The sequence below is a fragment of the Peromyscus maniculatus genome, chromosome 1 (genome assembly GCF_049852395.1).
Source record: "Peromyscus maniculatus bairdii isolate BWxNUB_F1_BW_parent chromosome 1, HU_Pman_BW_mat_3.1, whole genome shotgun sequence".
NCBI classification, from domain to species: Eukaryota; Metazoa; Chordata; class Mammalia; order Rodentia; family Cricetidae; genus Peromyscus; species Peromyscus maniculatus.
Window position 1 is genome coordinate 52,006,261 of NC_134852.1, and position 15,519 is coordinate 52,021,779.

Consider the following 15,519-nt stretch of genomic DNA (forward strand, 5'->3'; position numbering starts at 1 on the left):
GTTGTGTGTGTGTGTGTGTGTGTGTGTGTGTGTGTGTGTGTGTGTGTGTGTGTGTGTGTGTGTGTGTGTGCTGTCTCATGCCCATAGAGGTCCGAGGACTGTACCAGAGATGTAATTCAGGGTTGAAGGCTTACATGGTAAGCCATTTTATCCACTGAGCCATCTTGCCAGCCCTGGTCTACAGAGCAAGTGACTTAACTCAGAGAAACCCTGTCTCAAAACACCAGAAAAAAATAAGAAAAGTAAAGGAGGGTTTGTGGAGCCATCACAGCAAGTGTGCTAGTTTTTACCTTTTTGCACAAGTTCAGTACAGACAATCAGTGACTCCAAGAGTGGCCAGGTAATAGGGTCCTGTTCATATTGGAATGGACCCTTTACAGGAAAGAAGGGTGTCTGTTGGCTGGGGGCCCCATCATGATTATACTTCAGGAAGACCCCTTTAATGAGGATAGCAGACACTGGCTTCAAGGGAAACTTTATTGACTGAGTAGTAATCCCCAGCAAGCCCTGACTCAGCCAAGCTTGGAGAGCACCTGCAGTGCGTCTGCCCGCCCTAGCTGGGCCAAGTGTATGCCAAGCTGTCCCAGAGTAGCAGATGGCTCCCTTGCCACCACCATCTCAATCAGGGCTCTTAGGGGTGAGCGATGGGGCCGTAGTGAGTAGGCAAAGGTAGACCAGGTGGCAGGCAACCCGTATCTTGCAGCCAGGTGTCGTGTGGTACCATAAGCCATGATTCCGCTAGGCCCAGGCTCAGGGTCCAGCAGCATAATCAGTTCCTCCAGGACTTCCAGCTCGTCCAGGAGGCGAGCCAGGGGCTGTGAGGCCAGGCTCTGAAGCTCTGGAAAACCAGGGAGGAGTGAAGGGGAGGAAGGACAAGCTTCGAGGTCACCTTCCCTCCTGGGCAGGGCTGCCCCCTACAAACCCCAGCTTGAGAGCTGCAGCAGAGACGTCTTCCGAGTGCTCCTACTTCCCAATACCTCCAGGGAGCCCGGAGAGGACCAGCGTGCAGAGGTGCTGGGGTCTCCCAAAGCCAAGCTGGGACAGGGCTGGGAACGGGCTTTTCTCTTGAACAGGAGGAGCAAGACCACTGCCAGTATCAGGAGCACCACCAGCAACGGTGCCGCCAGGGGCAGCACAGAGGACAGGGCGGAGGTCTCAGGGATGGTTGTCTGCCCCGGCCCTGGGGAGCTAGAGACTCCTGTTTCTTCAGTTGTCAGAGGACAGACCTCCTTGGGAGGGATGGGTTTCTGAGGACAGGTTTGAGAGTGAAACTAGGGCCCCTCAGCCCACGCCTCCTTAGGTCCCTAAGTGGAACACCCTCTCCTCCCCCCACCTGATCCTCCCCCCCAAGGCACTCCACTTGGGGATTCTGCTGTGCTCCCCATCTCCTTCAGTGAGGCTCCCCAACTGTCCCAAGCTTTGCCCATGGAACCCACAGCTACCTCAGGCAAGCCCTGGCCCAGAGCCCAGGCGTCAAGCACCTTTCTACACTGCTTCTGGGTCCTGCTGTGGCTCTCCATGCGTGCGGGGATTGTGGCTCCGCTGCTACAGGGCCTACACAGCTCTGTGCCATCGGGGTTGCAATACCCAGGAGAACACTTTCTGAAAGTTTGTGCCACGGTGTTGCCGAGGTCATCGAGTCCGCAGTTTTCCGTAAACTCGTAGTCTAGGAGACATGGGCTCCAGAGGTACATACATCTGAGCACAGGCCCTCCCTCTTCAAATCCACAGGAGGCCCCACCCCTTTCCCCACCCACTCTACCAAGCACCGCCCACACTCAAGTCTACCTAAGCCCTTTCTCCCCACGCACAGGGAAAATCCGCTTTGTGTTCCCATCCTAACCTATCCTTTCTGCACAGACTCGGTCCACCCTCCCAGTTTTACCTGCCTAAGACTCAGCGCCCCTACTCCCCAAACAAGCCCCACGCCAGCCAGGCCCAGCAAGGACCTGCCACTTCCTAGGCCGCTTATCTCCGCACCATCTAGAGCTCACCAGGGCAGGCAGGGGGCCCGAAACGCTGCAGGCAGCTGCGGCAGCATTTGTTGTCAGGGTTCCAGTAGGCAAGGCGGCCGCAGAGCCGAGAGACTTCCCTTGAAGCAGCCCAGATCAGCAGTGATGCCACTGTGGCTGTCCTGAAAAGGTATCTGGGCCCCATCTCAGCAAAGCCTGCCACCTGAGGGACCACAGGACTTCCACCCACACTTCGGCAGCACTGTCCAGGAAATCCAGGCCAGAAGGAAGTGGTGAATGTGGGGCACAGGATTCCAGGGCCTTCTTGGGAGCTGGTGTGCCCCCTACCCAACTCCAGGCCCACAAGGCCTAAAAAGAACTGGATGTGGATCGTCAGATTATTTCTCCTCACGTACCTGCCTTCTCATTTTCATCTCTAAGATGGGGTAACAGAACTTGCCTCTCTAGGTGAAGGCAGTGTGTGTGTGTGTGTGTGTGTGTGTGTGTGTGTGTGTGTGTGTGTGGTGATCAATCTACTAAAAACATCACAGTAGTCAGGCGTACTGTGTACACCCTTAATTCCAGCACTTGGAAGGTAAAAGCAGGAGGATCTCTGAGTTTAAGATCAGCATGGTCTACATGGAGAGTTTCAGGCCAGCTACAGTTACACAGTGAGACCCTGCTTCAAAAGCCAATTTAAACAAACCACAAAATGAACACCACAGTACCTAGAAGATGGCAAACTCAATTCAATGGGTTAGGTACTGGTGCCTTCATCTCAGGGTGGTGTGGTAGGCTCCAATGTCCAGGCCTAACCTCCTGCAGACTCTTACCAGTCCCCAACCACCTCTCTTCCCCTGCTTTTCTAATCCCCATCTCTATTAGGAATCCTCCAACCTGCCACCTCTCCCTAAAAGACACCTAGAATGGACAAGCCAAGGTCTTGGGTACAGAAGTAGTCCTGACTTACCGGTGCAGACCTAGACCCCAAGCCTCCTTTCACAGCTGGTTCCAAGATGCTCTACTGAGGCTGTGGCTGGTGTGCACTTTTTCTTAGATGTGGGGGTAGAAGGAAACCACAGACTTTTGTTAGACAAACTTCCTAAGCTTTATTAGAGAAGGGATGGGAGGAGGAAGTTACTCTGTTGAACAGATTGTATCATGAAGCTCTGAAGCCTGGGGATGATGGAGCTGGAAAGTGAAGAAGGCTTTGAGAAGGGATCCTGCACAGGAAGAGGCGAAGAGCACCAGTCTCAGAAGCGACCATGCCGGTGGTCTGGGGAACGACGTCGGTTTCTTTCTCGGGGACGGTGGCCTGTATGGGATCTTGGAGGTGACCTGGGAAGTGGGAAGAGGAGTGGACAGAGATAGGTAGGAATAGTTAAGAGTGGCATAAAGATTTTTCCAGGCCTGTCTCTCAGGGATAGGATGGTTGTTAATGTCATTTCAGGATTGGTACTCAGGGGTGGATATTCAGGCTAGTCTTGGGTTTGGGGTTCACACAGTTTTGGGCACTGAGACTAAGGTACTACTCTTCAGGCAGGGCTCAAAACTATATTTAGAGCACAAGAGCCTTGGAATGGTATGCCTACAAAATCAGAATCAGATTCCTTTCAGGGTAGAGGAGAACTTGGCAAGCTGGACCTGAGGTACCTATGCCTGGGTCCTCGCCCATAGAGCTGCCGGCGCAGGTTCCGGGATATGGGTCGCAGGTGCATGAAGTTGCAGAAGCCACCTCGGGTACATTCCCTAAGGACAGACAGAAGAGGCCACCATCACTGACAACCTCCTACCAAACACTCAAGCGTCTGAACTCTGATGCGCAGCCCGCTCTTCACCACCATACCCCATCTCATACTGCCGGCAGCAGGACTCTCGGAAGTCGGTGACGGGAGACAGCTCGGCATGCACAGCCTGTCCGTTGAACCAGCGGTTATTGAGTTCGGCCACAGCCCGCTCTGCATCCTCCTCCCGGCGGAACTGAGGGGAAAGTGGGTGACCATGGGCTGCGGAATTCAAGATCTTCAGGGGACTAGCCAGCTCTGAGGCTGGTCTCGACTTAGCGACAGTCCTCAGGTTGTGAGGGTTCAGTGGTGGCCACCGGGCACTGAAATATTTCCACTTCTGGGCTCTAAGCAGGGGGCAACAGGCACCTTAACGTAGACGTTGCCCACGAGGTGGTCTCCGAGGTTGTCACACACATTCATTTCTTCAATCTCTCCGTACTTCTCCTGCAGTTCCGTGAATACCTCCTGCAGGAGACGGAAAGGGCTCAGCTAAGATCTGGCACACAGGAAACCCAGCCGCCCCGGCAACTCTCACCTCAAAGAAGTTATCGTAGTGTTCTTGCACCTCCACATCGCTCACGTGACCTGGAGGCAGGGCAGAGGGAGAAATGAGGGCGTAGACTGCTAGGGGCTGTCCGCCCAGCCCCTGAGCTGTCGGGTTTCTTACTCACAGTGAGATCCATCTGCGGTTTGGGCTGTGTTCTGTGGATTCCGGTACAAGTTGAGGAGCACTATGGTCTGAACGAAATTTAAAAGAGGCCTGAGCTTAGTAGGCAGGGCTGCATGCAGAGTGGGTGTGAGACTGGGGAGTGAGATGGGAACTACTGGAGTTTTGTCGGCGAGGCTTGCTCCTAAGCAGCTACCTGGACAGCCGAGGGGCGTGGTCTGTGCACGGGGAGGCGTGGCCCAGCCCCTGGAAGAAGGGTCTACTCCGAGGGCCAGGTCAAAAAGCAAGAGGGAGAGGATTGGCTTTAGGAATCCGGAAGAGGCGGGACCCCGGGGTGATGGGCAGCAGATGAAGCGCGGGGAGGCATGAGTCTGGGTCTCACCTGGCTGAAAGTCGGTTTGTTGTGGAGTCGGGAGCACCGGTCCCCGTGCCGGCAGGCCCCAATCTTAAAGTAAAAAGAGCAGTTAACCCTGGAAGAGGTGCAAAGACAGAGGTAAACCGGGGGCCGGGAAGGCCGGGCATCCCACGAACACTGCCCTGTCCGCCCAGCCCACGGGGACCCGAGTGCCCCGGCTCCCCGAGAGGCCACTCCCTTCACCATTCTCACTTGTCCTTCTCAGTCCCGAATATCGAAGCTAAATATTCAGCCATTTTTACCCGAACACTCCAACGCTCCTGCTCCTTGCGTCACTTCCGTGGCTCAGGAGCGTTGGGAAGTGTAGTTTGCCCCTGCCTGTGGCGTGACTGCGCACGCGTGTTGGAGGCCAGCTTGCCTTCCGCGACGATCCGTGCGCAAGTTTCCTAGCAGCGCATGCGTACAACGTAGCCTCCAGGGGAAATTACAAAAAAAAAAACTACAAACTCCACGGAAACCTTCGGCGTCTCCCGTGAACGACCGCAGTTAGAAACAGCAAAGGGACCCCGGGCAGGAGGGATAAACTCCACTGGTGAGTTGTGAGTTGTCTTCGCCTGTTCGAGGCAGCGGAGGTGCCCTGCTCGTAGCAAACCCCCCTTTATCTAATTTGTCGTAATAGGGGCGTGGTTGGTCGGGAGCTTGCGCCTGTCGCTTGTCTTGGTCTGCAGACCCTTAGGACCGCCGAGCTCCAGCGCAGCTATGAACTTGGAGCGGGTGTCCAATGAGGAGAAGTTGAGCCTGTGCCGGAAGTACTATCTCGGTAAGGCCGATCCCCCTAGAGTTTCGGGTAATAGTGGCGACTGGACTGGAGCACCCCGAGGCTAGAGGACATAGGGACCTGGATTCGTGGCTCTAAGGGGGAGCGTCGACTGTGGTCCGCGAGAAGAGAGACCTCAGGGAGAAGCAAGCTGAGGCCTCAGTTTCTGAGTCCCAAGAGAGAAAGAATGAACGCCTGGGTCCAGAGAAGGAATTCCTGGATCTGTAGACGAGAGGCATAACCCCGGAACCCCTAATAGCGGAAGGTCTCCAGTTGAACGTGGGAGAGGATCTTCCAAATGGGCCTTCTAAGGCGGGGGTTTGGGAAGGGTCTTTATTGCCTTGTGACCAAGTGTGGGTATTTTTTTTTTTCCCTAGGTGGATTTGCATTCCTGCCTTTTCTTTGGTTGGTCAATATTTTCTGGTTCTTCAGAGAGGCCTTCCTTGCCCCAGCCTACACAGAGCAGAGCCAAATCAAAGGCTGTGAGTTCTTGGACCCCAGGGAGGTCTGCGGCAGAGATACAAGTGCTGGCCTGCAGGAGGCCAATCCTTCTCACTCTTGTTCTTCATTATAGATGTTTGGCGCTCAGCTGTGGGCTTCCTCTTCTGGGTAATTATTCTCACCACCTGGATCACCATCTTCCAGATCTACCGGCCCCGCTGGGGTGCTCTTGGGGACTACCTCTCCTTCACCATTCCCCTGGGCACTCCCTAACAACTCCACAAGCTGGTTGGTGATCTTGTCTTTCTCCCAGGATGGGCGTCTTTGCTCTAAGTTTTTTCTGAAACCCTGAAGACTGTCTGTCCCCCATTTCCCATCTGCCCCCAATAAATGACCCTAACTTTAAATATTGACTTCCTGGGATCCTTTGGAGGTAGAAGCATAAACGATTGCCTGCATTGAAAAGCACTTACCGAATGTGTTACGTGTTAGGCTCAGTGCTTCACACATTTGTATGAATTTTTATTTCATTGACTACCACCAGACCCTTCTGAAATAAGAACTTTCCTGTTTAGGAATCCTGTCTTACAGATGAAGGAGAAAAGAATGATGCTCCCACTTCTAGGGGGTGCTATCCTGTACTGGTAGTTGTGAATTTAAAAATAACAGCTTTCTTAGCCAGGTGGTTGTGGCACATGCCTTTAATCCCAGCACTCAGGGGGCAGAGGCAGGTGGATCTCTGAGTTTGAGGTCAGCCTGGTGTACAAAGCAAGTTCTAGCCAGGACTGATACACAGAGAAACGCTGAGGGGCGTGTGTGTGACAGAAACAACACCCCTCCCCGACTTTCTTGACTGGGGGTGTAGTTTAGTGGTGTAGTGTACTGGTAGTGCACCTATTTAGCATGAGAAAGATGCTAGGTTCAATTCCCAGCATGACAAACCAAACAAGATACTTAGTATTGTGTGTCTTAGTATTGTCTGCCAAGGAAGAATTCATCTGAGCCAAGACTCTAGAGGTGTCTACAGCAAGAGAAATATCTATGAGCTTTCTTAGGAAAGCTTCCTTGACACTCCTATTTTTATTCTTTATTTATTTTTAAGTGTGTGTGTGTACGTGTGTGTGCATGCGCACAGGTGTCTGGAGGCAGAAGGCATCTTATCCTTTGGAAGTGCTGTTGCAGATGGTTGTGAGTCACCATGTGGAAATCAAACCCTGGTCCCCTTGACCACTGAGCTTAACCAGTGAGCCATCTCTCTGGCCCCTTGATCTTCCTATTTAAAATTTCATGATTTTGGTGACTCATATCTATAATCCCAGCTCTTGGAAGCAGAGGCATGTGGATTTCTGTGAATTCCAGGCCAGCCAGAGCTGTATACTGATATCCTGTCCCAAAACAATAAAATAGAATTTCAACAGAGGGTCTGGTGAGATGATCTGGGTAGGGACACTTGCTGCCAATCCTGGCCTGAGTTTGATGCCCAAATCTCATAAATGGTCCTCTGACCTCTACAGGTGTGCCATGGCAGTGTGCCCCTCCCACCCCCACACCTCCAAGTAAACAAGCAAACGAAAAAACACCCAGCAGAGGGTGGTATTGTTCAAAGCCAGCTTGGATTACCTATATAGTTTCAGGCTAGACTGAGCCAGAGTGAGGCAATCAATCAATAAATAATGATATAATAAAATCTCAGTCCCTACCTTGATATTACCCATGACTATTTTAGGGCATATTTTCGTTCTTACTACATTTCACTTAGAATTTTCGGTTTATTTACTGACCATCTTCTATTCTCTACACGATAAGCCACATCAGGGCAAGGCTAAAACATCGCCTGTTTTATTCACTGCAGCGTCCCCATGTCTGGATGAATACCCAGCACTCTTCATATTCAAATGAAAGAGATTTTGCTCAAAAAAGACAGCAGCAGGTAACTGATTCCTAGCGAGCTCCATAAGAAAGGAGCCCGTCCAACTCCAGATAGGTCTCCTGTTAGGGATCTCGGTGACAACCGACTATGTTAGCTCAAAGCTATAAGTGGGTGTATGGACGGTACTAAAACATACCACCACAAGTCCCGAGAAGCCTTGCCATACCCCACCCTTTTTGTTCCCACAGTGCTCCGCGCGGTGCAGGCGGTGTTACCGCCTTGTTGCGCCTGGGAAGTTTGAATTATACGACCCCCGCCCTCCCCAGTTGCCTGGGTTGTCGTTGGTTTGTTTCCGGAAACAGGGCCTCGGGAAGGTGGAACTTAAGGCTGGGGAGCCAATGGCACAAGTTGTCAATTGGCCAGCGAATGGAATTGACGTTTTCATTAACTAATGGGAAACAGCGGCTGCCGAAGGGCCCGCCTACAGAAGGGAAAGAAGGGAAGTGGCGGCCCAGGCAATCGCGACTGGAAGGTGCTCGGCCCCGGGACCAGTGGTGCCCAGACTTACCTTTGACCTTTTCCTGCCCACTTCCCGCCTTGGCTTGTGAATCTTGCCTCCTCTAAGTTTTTCTGATCCAGCGAATTAGACCTGGACCCGAACCATGTTCCCGGTAAAGGTGAAGGTGGAGAAATCAGGTGAGGACTGGTGATCCAGGCACCCGAGAGACATGGGTTATCGCGGAAAAGTGAACTGTGTGACATCTCTCTGCAGCCCATGTGACAGACGCACGGAGCATGGCCACCCTCAAGCCATCCCGGGCTGTTCTAAGTAGCTTTGAGATTGAATGGTGGTGGTTCCGGCCCCGTGATGGTAGTAAAACCCCGGGGTCCTGAGCCCCTAACTCTAAGAAGGGTCCTTTCTTGGTCTACTTCAGTTTTCCTATTTCTGGCAGTGGTCATGAATCAGCAAATGGGGTGTGACCCTGAAATATAGGGAATCAATTCTCAATTGCTGTATTCAGTAACCTTAGGGTGTAGGTAGTGTGACGGATGAGAAAACGGAGCCTCGGGGAGCCTAACAGGAACCCTAGAATGGCATGGTGAAGGGCAGTGAGGAGCGGGTGCGGAGAGAAAAGGTGGTCCGTAGTAAGTAATGATGTGACCTAAAACAAGACAGGGGTATAGGCGGACTTCTGTGGCGGACTGTCGGCCCAGCATGCACCGGGCTCCAGGCTCCATCCACAGACCTGAAAAATAAGTAAAACCAGACCCTGGTGGGGAAGCCCTGTAGTAACAGCTAACCAAACTAGACAATAACTGGATCCCAGGACTTCATGGTCTGCCTGGGCATCATGAGACCCACATGATAGGAAAATACACAAGGTGGGAGGGAGGAAGTGGCTGTGTGAGGGAGTGGCCAGTGGGGCCGAGGGAGCAGCAGGGAGGTGAGGGTGGCTGGGGCGGTGAAGAGATAGAGCAAAGAGGTGATGGGGAGGAGGACAGATCTGTGGGTCCAGGAAGGGATTGTTGACTTTTCCTTGAGGGAAATGGGTGGTCTAGGGAGGTTTTTGAACCAAGGAGTGAGTTGGTAAAGGTGTACCACAAAATAATAATAATAATAAAAAAAAAGCCCAAACCCATACAGTCCACTAACAACAAAACTTGAGTGAAATAGTGGAGGGGCGGGCAGTTCGTGTTGGCAAATGCCTTTAATCCCAGTACGTGGAAGGAAGAAGCAGACCGATCTCTGAATTCAGGGCCAGTTTGGTCTAGTTAGCAAATTTCAAGCCATCCCAGGGCTACCTAGTGAGAGATGCTATACCTAAAAAAGCGGAGGGAGCCTCACTACAACTGTGTAGGTAGGACAAGGGTAAGCTTGGAAAGACCAGGCTGAGGACAGACCCTGTTTTCTGGGGTCAGGATTGTGGAATCCTGAAGAGTTCTATGCTGGGGTTGGTTGTCTGTTTTTATTATTTTTCATTGTTTTGCTTACTGTTTGAGTCAGGGTCTCATGTAGCTGAGGCTGGCCTTGAACTCTTTATCTCCTGCCTCAGCATCCAAGGTGCTGGGATAGCAGACATATGCCACTATGCCTAGCCAGGCTTGGCTTTCTTTTAGGAAGGTTCTTTTGTTGCATCGTGGAAAGTGGATCGGAAGAGGAGAGGAGCTGAGGCTGGGAGCTGAGCGGGAGGAGAGGGCGACGAGGGGAGGGAAGACATGGGCAGACACTCAGGACGCCAGGTGGGCTGAGACCAGGACGGGAAAGGAGTATCCCTGGTGGGTCCAGGAGCCTGTGGACTGGCGGGTCACTCTTCACGGTGTGGATTCAGGAAGCAGGGGTAGATTTAGAGAGAGAGACCTTTTAGAGGGCCCAGTGGAAGGACCCTAAGGGCTGTCCGTGGAAGACATCCAGATCACAGATTCTTAGTTTGGTGTTGTGTTGGGAGAGAAGCTAACAGTATGGAGCAGTGGAAGCAGCCTCACTCTTGGCCCCTGCCTGAGGCTCAGTTGCCCAGTTCTGTCTTCATCCTGTCTCTCCACTGAGTGGCACTAAAGCTGCTTTCAGGGCACCTGGACCAGACCATAGGATTGCCACAGAGGATGTGGGATGTGCACAGAGGGCTGACTCCTGCTCTGCACCTTCTGCCCTCAGAGATGGAGATGGCCAAAGCCCGGAACCAGCTGGATGCCGTTCTTCAGTGTCTCCTGGAGAAGAGTCACATGGACAGGTAGGGGTCTGGTCCAGCCTGGGAGACCACAAGGGTGAGAACTGTGTTTGGACTTTCTGCTTGTGATGGGGATCTGGATGGGAGCCTAGAGGCTGACCCAGGGAGAAGGTGTTTCCTGGGGGAGACTACTCAATATCGTCACGCTCTGGGCCCTTGGTACCCCAAGTCAGTAGTGCTGTTTTGCTCCCAGGGAACGTCTGGATGAAGACGCTGGGAAAACGCCCTCGGACACACACAACAAGTAAGGGGTTCTGATGGGGTTTGGACCTGAGAGTTTGGTTAGGTAACTTTTCCCTCCTGAGTCCTAACCATCTTATATGGACAGAGACACCTGTGGCATGAGTGGCTAACACCTTGTTTCGGGGATACAAGGCACCAGTAAACCCCAGGGTGTCCATTTTTGTTTGTTTTCAGTGCTAGGGTTGAAGCCCGGGGCTTTTTCCTCTCTGTGCAAATGCTCTATTACTGAACCCCATCGCCTCTGCCTTGGGGTGTGGGTGTTGAGCGGGTGCTCATTAAAGGCTCCGCCTGCTGATGCCCTGTCTCTCCCTGCAGGGATTGCTCCATCGCTGCCACTGGCAAAAGGTAAGGTGGCGGTGTCCCCAGCCCACCCTAAGGTCCCCGGTCCCCGCTCCAGGCCTGACACTCACCTTCACCACACAGGCCATCTGCCCGCTTCCCCCACCAGCGGAGGAAGAAGAGGAGGGAGATGGACGATGGGCTGTCTGAGGGGGGTCCTCAGAGATCCAGTGAGTAGGCAGGGGCCCGAGAGGGTGGGCATGGAGCCAGGGACTAAATAAGGGTGCTCATTTATGTCCCACCTCACCACCCCAGACACATATGTGATCAAGCTGTTTGACCGGAGTGTGGATTTGGCCCAGTTCAGTGAGAACACACCATTGTACCCCATCTGCCGTGCCTGGATGCGCAACAGTCCCTCAGTGCGAGAGCGTGAGCGGTCACCCAGCTCACCACTGCCCCCTCTGCCTGAGGATGAGGAGGTGGGATGAGTGTTGGGTCCTGACCCAGAGGCCAGAGAGAGCAGTGGGTGGCTAGGCTCAAGAACCCCCCTCCGTCAGTGGTAGATAGGTATGATCTCGGCCCCCAAATGTATAGAGAGTCAGGCAGGGACACAGCTCTGTGCCGTTAGGCTAGGAACGTGGACAGAGGTCCTTAGGCCAGATAGATATGGCTTCCTAGGGAACAGGGATTCCAAGAAATAAAAGGCTAAACAGGGATCTTTAGTGCAAACAGATGTGGCTACCAGATGGGGCCTTGGTGAGCAAATGTGGACCCTGTGAGCTGGGTGGAGGGTAATGGGGGTTTGGAAGTCATCTGGCCTAAGAGGGTAGACAGGGATCTCTGGGGCAGACATATGACTTGACTCTGTCCAGATAAAAGTAGATGTGGCACCCCCTGGACAATTCCTTAAGGCAGGCATCTTGACCCCCACCTTGGGCTGACAGGTAGAGATGGAATTCCATGGGCTTGCTAAGGGTAGCCCAGGGTTCTCAGGCTGACGAGAAGACTCGGTCCCTAGAACAGGAAGACCATCCTCTAGCTGGTGAAAGTATGTGTCCCTCTGCTGTGACTCTTGCAAGTACAGGTTTCTGGGCAGACCCTCGTGTCCGTGTCACTGGGAAAAGTAGGAGGGATGACATGTACTTTCAACCCTCTGCTCTGACTCTTGGGCCTCATAATGGGGCTTCGTCTCCCTAGGGTTCAGAGGTCATCAACAGCAAAAGTCGTGATGTGTACAAGCTGCCTCCACCCACAGCCCCTGGACCACTTGGAGATGCCTGCAGATCCCGAATTCCATCCCCACTGCAGCCTGAGACCCAGGGTACCCCTGACGATGAAGTAGGTATCCAAGGCTGGCCTGGAGCTTCAGGGCCTATGTTGGGGGTTAGGGCCTGGCCCCCTAGCTGGGTCTCTCTGTCCATGCAGCCCTCCGAGCCTGAACCTTCTCCTTCCACGCTCATCTATCGCAACATGCAGCGCTGGAAACGCATCCGCCAGAGGTGAGCATACCCTTGTCCCTGTTTCCTGCCCCCGTGTCCTCTGCGGCGATTGCTAAATCCTCCTTTACCTTCCTAGATGGAAGGAGGCATCTCATCGGAACCAGCTTCGTTACTCAGAAAGTATGAAGATCCTGCGGGAGATGTATGATCGACAGTGATGGTCCCAGTTCCCCCACCCCAATAAACCTGCCCCCAACCCACACTGGCCAGCCCATCCTTCCTGGCCCAGACATGAGGCAGTTGACAATCTCTAGCACATTTATTGGGGACTGAATATAGGAAGGGAATGAGGTGACAGGGGATGAAGGTGTGGCTGGTCTGACAGGGGAAGTGGAGGTGGTGCCCAGGATATCTGGCTGCAGATGGGGAGTCAGGACAAAGGAACTCGGGCTCTGGCTCATTGGCCTGTCACATCTGGGGAAGTTGAGGTGTCTGTACAATTTGAGTTTGGGGGTCCTGATTGGTTGGGAATAGCCGTCCAAGGATTGGGAGGTCAGAACAGGATTCAGGAACTTAGGCTCCTGGAGTTTCGAGTTTAAAATGGCCTGGGGCAGGGGAGTGTTAGGTTGCAGGGACAGGATCTAGAGTCTGGTGGACCAGGCCTGAATGTTCTGATGAGGAAGGCCTACGCGGTCAGTCAGACTGGGTAGCCCACGGGTCACTGTGGGGAATTGGGTGACAGGTCTGGAGTGGGGGAGGCCTGTCCTCATTGTACTCTGGTGTCGCAGTGCGGTGCTTTACAACTTAGAAGTGCAAGAGGAGGCCTGAGTGGTGGCATAAGCCCCAAATGGGGTCAGTCAGTGGGAGTCTGGGCAGAGGGCGGGATGGTGTTGGTGTTGTCTGAGAGAGGTACTATGGGTGGGGCCTGAAAGCTGGTGGGCGGGAGGTTAGGAGGGTGCCTAGGTTACCTAAGGCCCAGGTAGGGTTTGGGGTGGAAAGGTCCTAGGGGAAGGGGGGAGGACACTAGATTTGGTTGGGAGGAACTGTCTTGACAGCGATTGGGACATCTGGCTGGGCGGCGGAGTCAGATCGGCTTTTAAAAGGGAGCCTCAAGAGGCTTCCCAGGTTCGGTCCTGTCATGCCCGGACCCCTACTTGGCAGCAGGTGGCGGTGGAAGTGGGGCCTGGGCCGCTGCTGGTGTGGCCTGGATGGACAGGACACCCTCAGGGGACAGTGCCGAGGTCACGGCAGCAGGGTCCACGCCGGCAGGCAGGCGGTAGCGGCGGTGGAACTCTCGAGCAATGAATCCATGTTCATCCTGGACAAGAAAAATGGGCTTGAGCGTCCCACCCTCCTGCCCAGCCCTGCCGCCCCATCGGGCCCGCTGGCCTACCGGGCGCTCCTCATGCCGTGCGTGGACCTCCACATGGTCGCCGACCACCTTGACAGAGATTTCCTCTGGTGAGAAGTGCTTCACATCCAGCAGCACGGAAAAATACCCAGGCTCCGTGGGCACCTGCACACATCAGGTGTGGGTGTGGGACTTTCATCAGGTCGGGGCTGGGCTTCTGGGACTCAGCACCCCCTTCCCCATGTAGGTTCCAGTGCTGCTGAGGACAGTCCCCTTCCCGAGTCACCAGAGCCTCAGCCTCACATAAATAACTGGCCGCCTCCCTCCCCTGGTAGACACAGTCCACCTCTCCTGGGCTTCCTGGGTGACCAAGTTAGGTACCCGACCTGTATCCCCACCCCATGTCATTGCCTCCACAGCAGCCTCGTCTCCGCTACGAGACCTCACACTAGCAAACAAGACGTCACTTCCCCGTCGCCAGAGTTCTCAGGTCATGGGACCTCCTGTACCCTCTGCATTTATGGATACCCTTCCCCTGCTTTAAAGTGCTCAAGACCCCCTTCATCAAATCGCCCGACCTTTCTGGGAAACGCAGCATCACATGCACAACCTTCAGGGCATTCCAACCCTACAGGACTCACTGTCCTTTCCCCCAGATTCCCGGGGCACCTGCCTCCTTCAGTCATCAAGACTCCTCAGATAGTGATCTAGTCCTTCCGCCCTCACCCCTCAGGGCAACAATAACCCGGCCTCAGAACACCCACATTCAGAGGACCCCCAATGGCCCACTAAAGCGTGGCATTCTCCCCCAAACTCAAAATCAACAGACATTCCCGCACCCCCACCCCAGGGCGAACCAGACCGCTAGTCTTGTTTGTAGTTGGGTGTCCCTCTCCCCAGGCCTGGCACCTGTGCTGTGGGCAGTGCCACACTGGGGGCGCGCAGATAGTAGGGGGCGATCGCGGCAGGACACAGTGAAGCCAGCTCCGCCTCAAGCAGGCCCTCGCCGAAACGCTGGTCAAAGAGGCGTCCCGGAGCGGAAAAGCCGGGTAAAGGAGCTGAAGCGCGGCGCAGCCAAGAAGGCTGCACAGGCACGGGGATCTCCATTCTGCTCTCCGCTGCAGCCCGGGCTCCGAGTGCCCAAGCGCACGCACTCCCCGATTTATACTGTGCCCAGTGCGGCCCCCGCGGCGGGCCTCCCAGGGACACTGGGATGGAGGCCAGACTCGGCCATTAGTATGCCTTATTTAGAAACTTCAATAATGACTTGGCTAGTTATTAAACGCCTGCTGGATGCCTGGAAAAGGACACCAGGGAACTGTCATTCTCCATTTCTAGAAGGGGAAGCTAAGACTTAGGAGGCAGACCCTTAGGGGTGTGGCGAACCACTATGGCAGTTGGGAACCCGGGCCCCGAGAAGTCCACCTAAGAGTTCTCAGGCCTCTTAACATCTCTGCCGGGCTGGCAGGTCTGAGGATGACGCACCAGTCTTATTAACAGATTCCTGGAGAATGCTGCAGCCACGCCAGGCTGTCAGGAGGACACAGAACAGACCCTACCCCAGAGCAGGTCGGGCCTAATTCTGTGCC

The 15,519-nt window shown here is 54.1% G+C and overlaps 5 protein-coding genes across 7 annotated transcripts; 2 read left to right on the forward strand and 3 right to left on the reverse strand.

Annotated features, from left to right (window-relative positions):
• Window positions 1-458: 458 nt before the first annotated feature.
• Window positions 459-2,887, reverse strand: Igflr1 (IGF like family receptor 1). The gene is made up of 4 exons (XM_006982044.4): window positions 1,995-2,887; window positions 1,482-1,666; window positions 923-1,247; window positions 459-838 (listed from the first exon to the last, which is right to left on the reverse strand). Exons 1-4 carry the CDS (start codon window positions 2,155-2,157, stop codon window positions 513-515), a joined length of 999 nt encoding a protein of 332 aa, XP_006982106.1. The 5' UTR covers window positions 2,158-2,887; the 3' UTR covers window positions 459-512.
• A 149-nt stretch (window positions 2,888-3,036) lies between these two features.
• On the reverse strand, window positions 3,037-5,152 carry U2af1l4 (U2 small nuclear RNA auxiliary factor 1 like 4). 2 transcript variants are annotated; one of them, XM_006982045.4, is made up of 8 exons: window positions 5,014-5,152; window positions 4,789-4,876; window positions 4,411-4,477; window positions 4,275-4,324; window positions 4,106-4,204; window positions 3,799-3,932; window positions 3,606-3,701; window positions 3,037-3,290 (listed from the first exon to the last, which is right to left on the reverse strand). In XM_006982045.4, the coding sequence occupies exons 1-8, from the start codon at window positions 5,055-5,057 to the stop codon at window positions 3,206-3,208; spliced, it is 663 nt and encodes a 220-aa protein (XP_006982107.1). In that variant the 5' UTR covers window positions 5,058-5,152; the 3' UTR covers window positions 3,037-3,205. The 2 variants fall into 2 exon arrangements, with proteins under 2 accessions (XP_006982107.1, XP_015856129.1); XM_016000643.3 differs by having other exon boundaries at window positions 4,789-4,851; window positions 5,005-5,112.
• A 296-nt stretch (window positions 5,153-5,448) lies between these two features.
• Window positions 5,449-6,426, forward strand: Psenen (presenilin enhancer, gamma-secretase subunit). The gene is made up of 3 exons (XM_006982046.4): window positions 5,449-5,581; window positions 5,956-6,060; window positions 6,153-6,426. The coding sequence occupies exons 1-3, from the start codon at window positions 5,521-5,523 to the stop codon at window positions 6,290-6,292; spliced, it is 306 nt and encodes a 101-aa protein (XP_006982108.1). The 5' UTR covers window positions 5,449-5,520; the 3' UTR covers window positions 6,293-6,426.
• A 1,178-nt stretch (window positions 6,427-7,604) lies between these two features.
• On the forward strand, window positions 7,605-12,839 carry Lin37 (lin-37 DREAM MuvB core complex component). 2 transcript variants are annotated; one of them, XM_042268664.2, is made up of 9 exons: window positions 7,605-8,585; window positions 10,456-10,618; window positions 10,809-10,859; window positions 11,174-11,203; window positions 11,282-11,367; window positions 11,453-11,619; window positions 12,338-12,478; window positions 12,566-12,639; window positions 12,716-12,839. In XM_042268664.2, exons 1-9 carry the CDS (start codon window positions 8,552-8,554, stop codon window positions 12,795-12,797), a joined length of 828 nt encoding a protein of 275 aa, XP_042124598.1. In that variant the 5' UTR covers window positions 7,605-8,551; the 3' UTR covers window positions 12,798-12,839. The 2 variants fall into 2 exon arrangements, with proteins under 2 accessions (XP_042124598.1, XP_006982111.1); XM_006982049.4 differs by having other exon boundaries at window positions 7,962-8,585; window positions 10,543-10,618.
• A 40-nt stretch (window positions 12,840-12,879) lies between these two features.
• On the reverse strand, window positions 12,880-15,503 carry Hspb6 (heat shock protein family B (small) member 6). The gene is made up of 3 exons (XM_006982050.4): window positions 14,840-15,503; window positions 13,973-14,095; window positions 12,880-13,897 (listed from the first exon to the last, which is right to left on the reverse strand). The coding sequence occupies exons 1-3, from the start codon at window positions 15,035-15,037 to the stop codon at window positions 13,730-13,732; spliced, it is 489 nt and encodes a 162-aa protein (XP_006982112.1). The 5' UTR covers window positions 15,038-15,503; the 3' UTR covers window positions 12,880-13,729.
• Between the last annotated feature and the right edge of the window lie 16 nt (window positions 15,504-15,519).

What these genes read in the sequence shown, in the direction of transcription:
- Hspb6 (XM_006982050.4), bottom strand. Translation starts at nt 15,037, where the DNA reads ATGGAGATCCCCGTGCCTGTGCAGCCTTCTTGGCTGCGCCGCGCTTCA. An exon ending in TGGCACTGCCCACAGCACAG is followed by an intron (nt 14,096 to 14,839) that starts GTGCCAGGCCTG and finishes TGATGTGTGCAG; the next exon opens with GTGCCCACGGAGCCTGGGTA. An exon ending in CACGGCATGAGGAGCGCCCG is followed by an intron (nt 13,898 to 13,972) that starts GTAGGCCAGCGG and finishes TTTCTTGTCCAG; the next exon opens with GATGAACATGGATTCATTGC.
- U2af1l4 (XM_006982045.4), bottom strand. Translation starts at nt 5,057, where the DNA reads ATGGCTGAATATTTAGCTTCGATATTCGGGACTGAGAAGGACAA. An exon ending in ACAAACCGACTTTCAGCCAG is followed by an intron (nt 4,478 to 4,788) that starts GTGAGACCCAGA and finishes AATTTCGTTCAG; the next exon opens with ACCATAGTGCTCCTCAACTT. An exon ending in GGGCGAGGACCCAGGCATAG is followed by an intron (nt 3,291 to 3,605) that starts GTACCTCAGGTC and finishes CCCACTTCCCAG; the next exon opens with GTCACCTCCAAGATCCCATA.
- Lin37 (XM_042268664.2), top strand. Translation starts at nt 8,552, where the DNA reads ATGTTCCCGGTAAAGGTGAAGGTGGAGAAATCAG. An exon ending in GGTGAAGGTGGAGAAATCAG is followed by an intron (nt 8,586 to 10,455) that starts GTGAGGACTGGT and finishes AGCTGCTTTCAG; the next exon opens with GGCACCTGGACCAGACCATA. An exon ending in ATCGCTGCCACTGGCAAAAG is followed by an intron (nt 11,204 to 11,281) that starts GTAAGGTGGCGG and finishes TTCACCACACAG; the next exon opens with GCCATCTGCCCGCTTCCCCC.
- Psenen (XM_006982046.4), top strand. Translation starts at nt 5,521, where the DNA reads ATGAACTTGGAGCGGGTGTCCAATGAGGAGAAGTTGAGCCTGTGCCGG. An exon ending in GTGCCGGAAGTACTATCTCG is followed by an intron (nt 5,582 to 5,955) that starts GTAAGGCCGATC and finishes TTTTTTCCCTAG; the next exon opens with GTGGATTTGCATTCCTGCCT. An exon ending in GCAGAGCCAAATCAAAGGCT is followed by an intron (nt 6,061 to 6,152) that starts GTGAGTTCTTGG and finishes TCTTCATTATAG; the next exon opens with ATGTTTGGCGCTCAGCTGTG.
- Igflr1 (XM_006982044.4), bottom strand. Translation starts at nt 2,157, where the DNA reads ATGGGGCCCAGATACCTTTTCAGGACAGCCACAGTGGCATCACTGCTG. An exon ending in CCCAGAAGCAGTGTAGAAAG is followed by an intron (nt 1,248 to 1,481) that starts GTGCTTGACGCC and finishes ACCTGTCCTCAG; the next exon opens with AAACCCATCCCTCCCAAGGA. An exon ending in GCTGCAGCTCTCAAGCTGGG is followed by an intron (nt 839 to 922) that starts GTTTGTAGGGGG and finishes CTGGTTTTCCAG; the next exon opens with AGCTTCAGAGCCTGGCCTCA.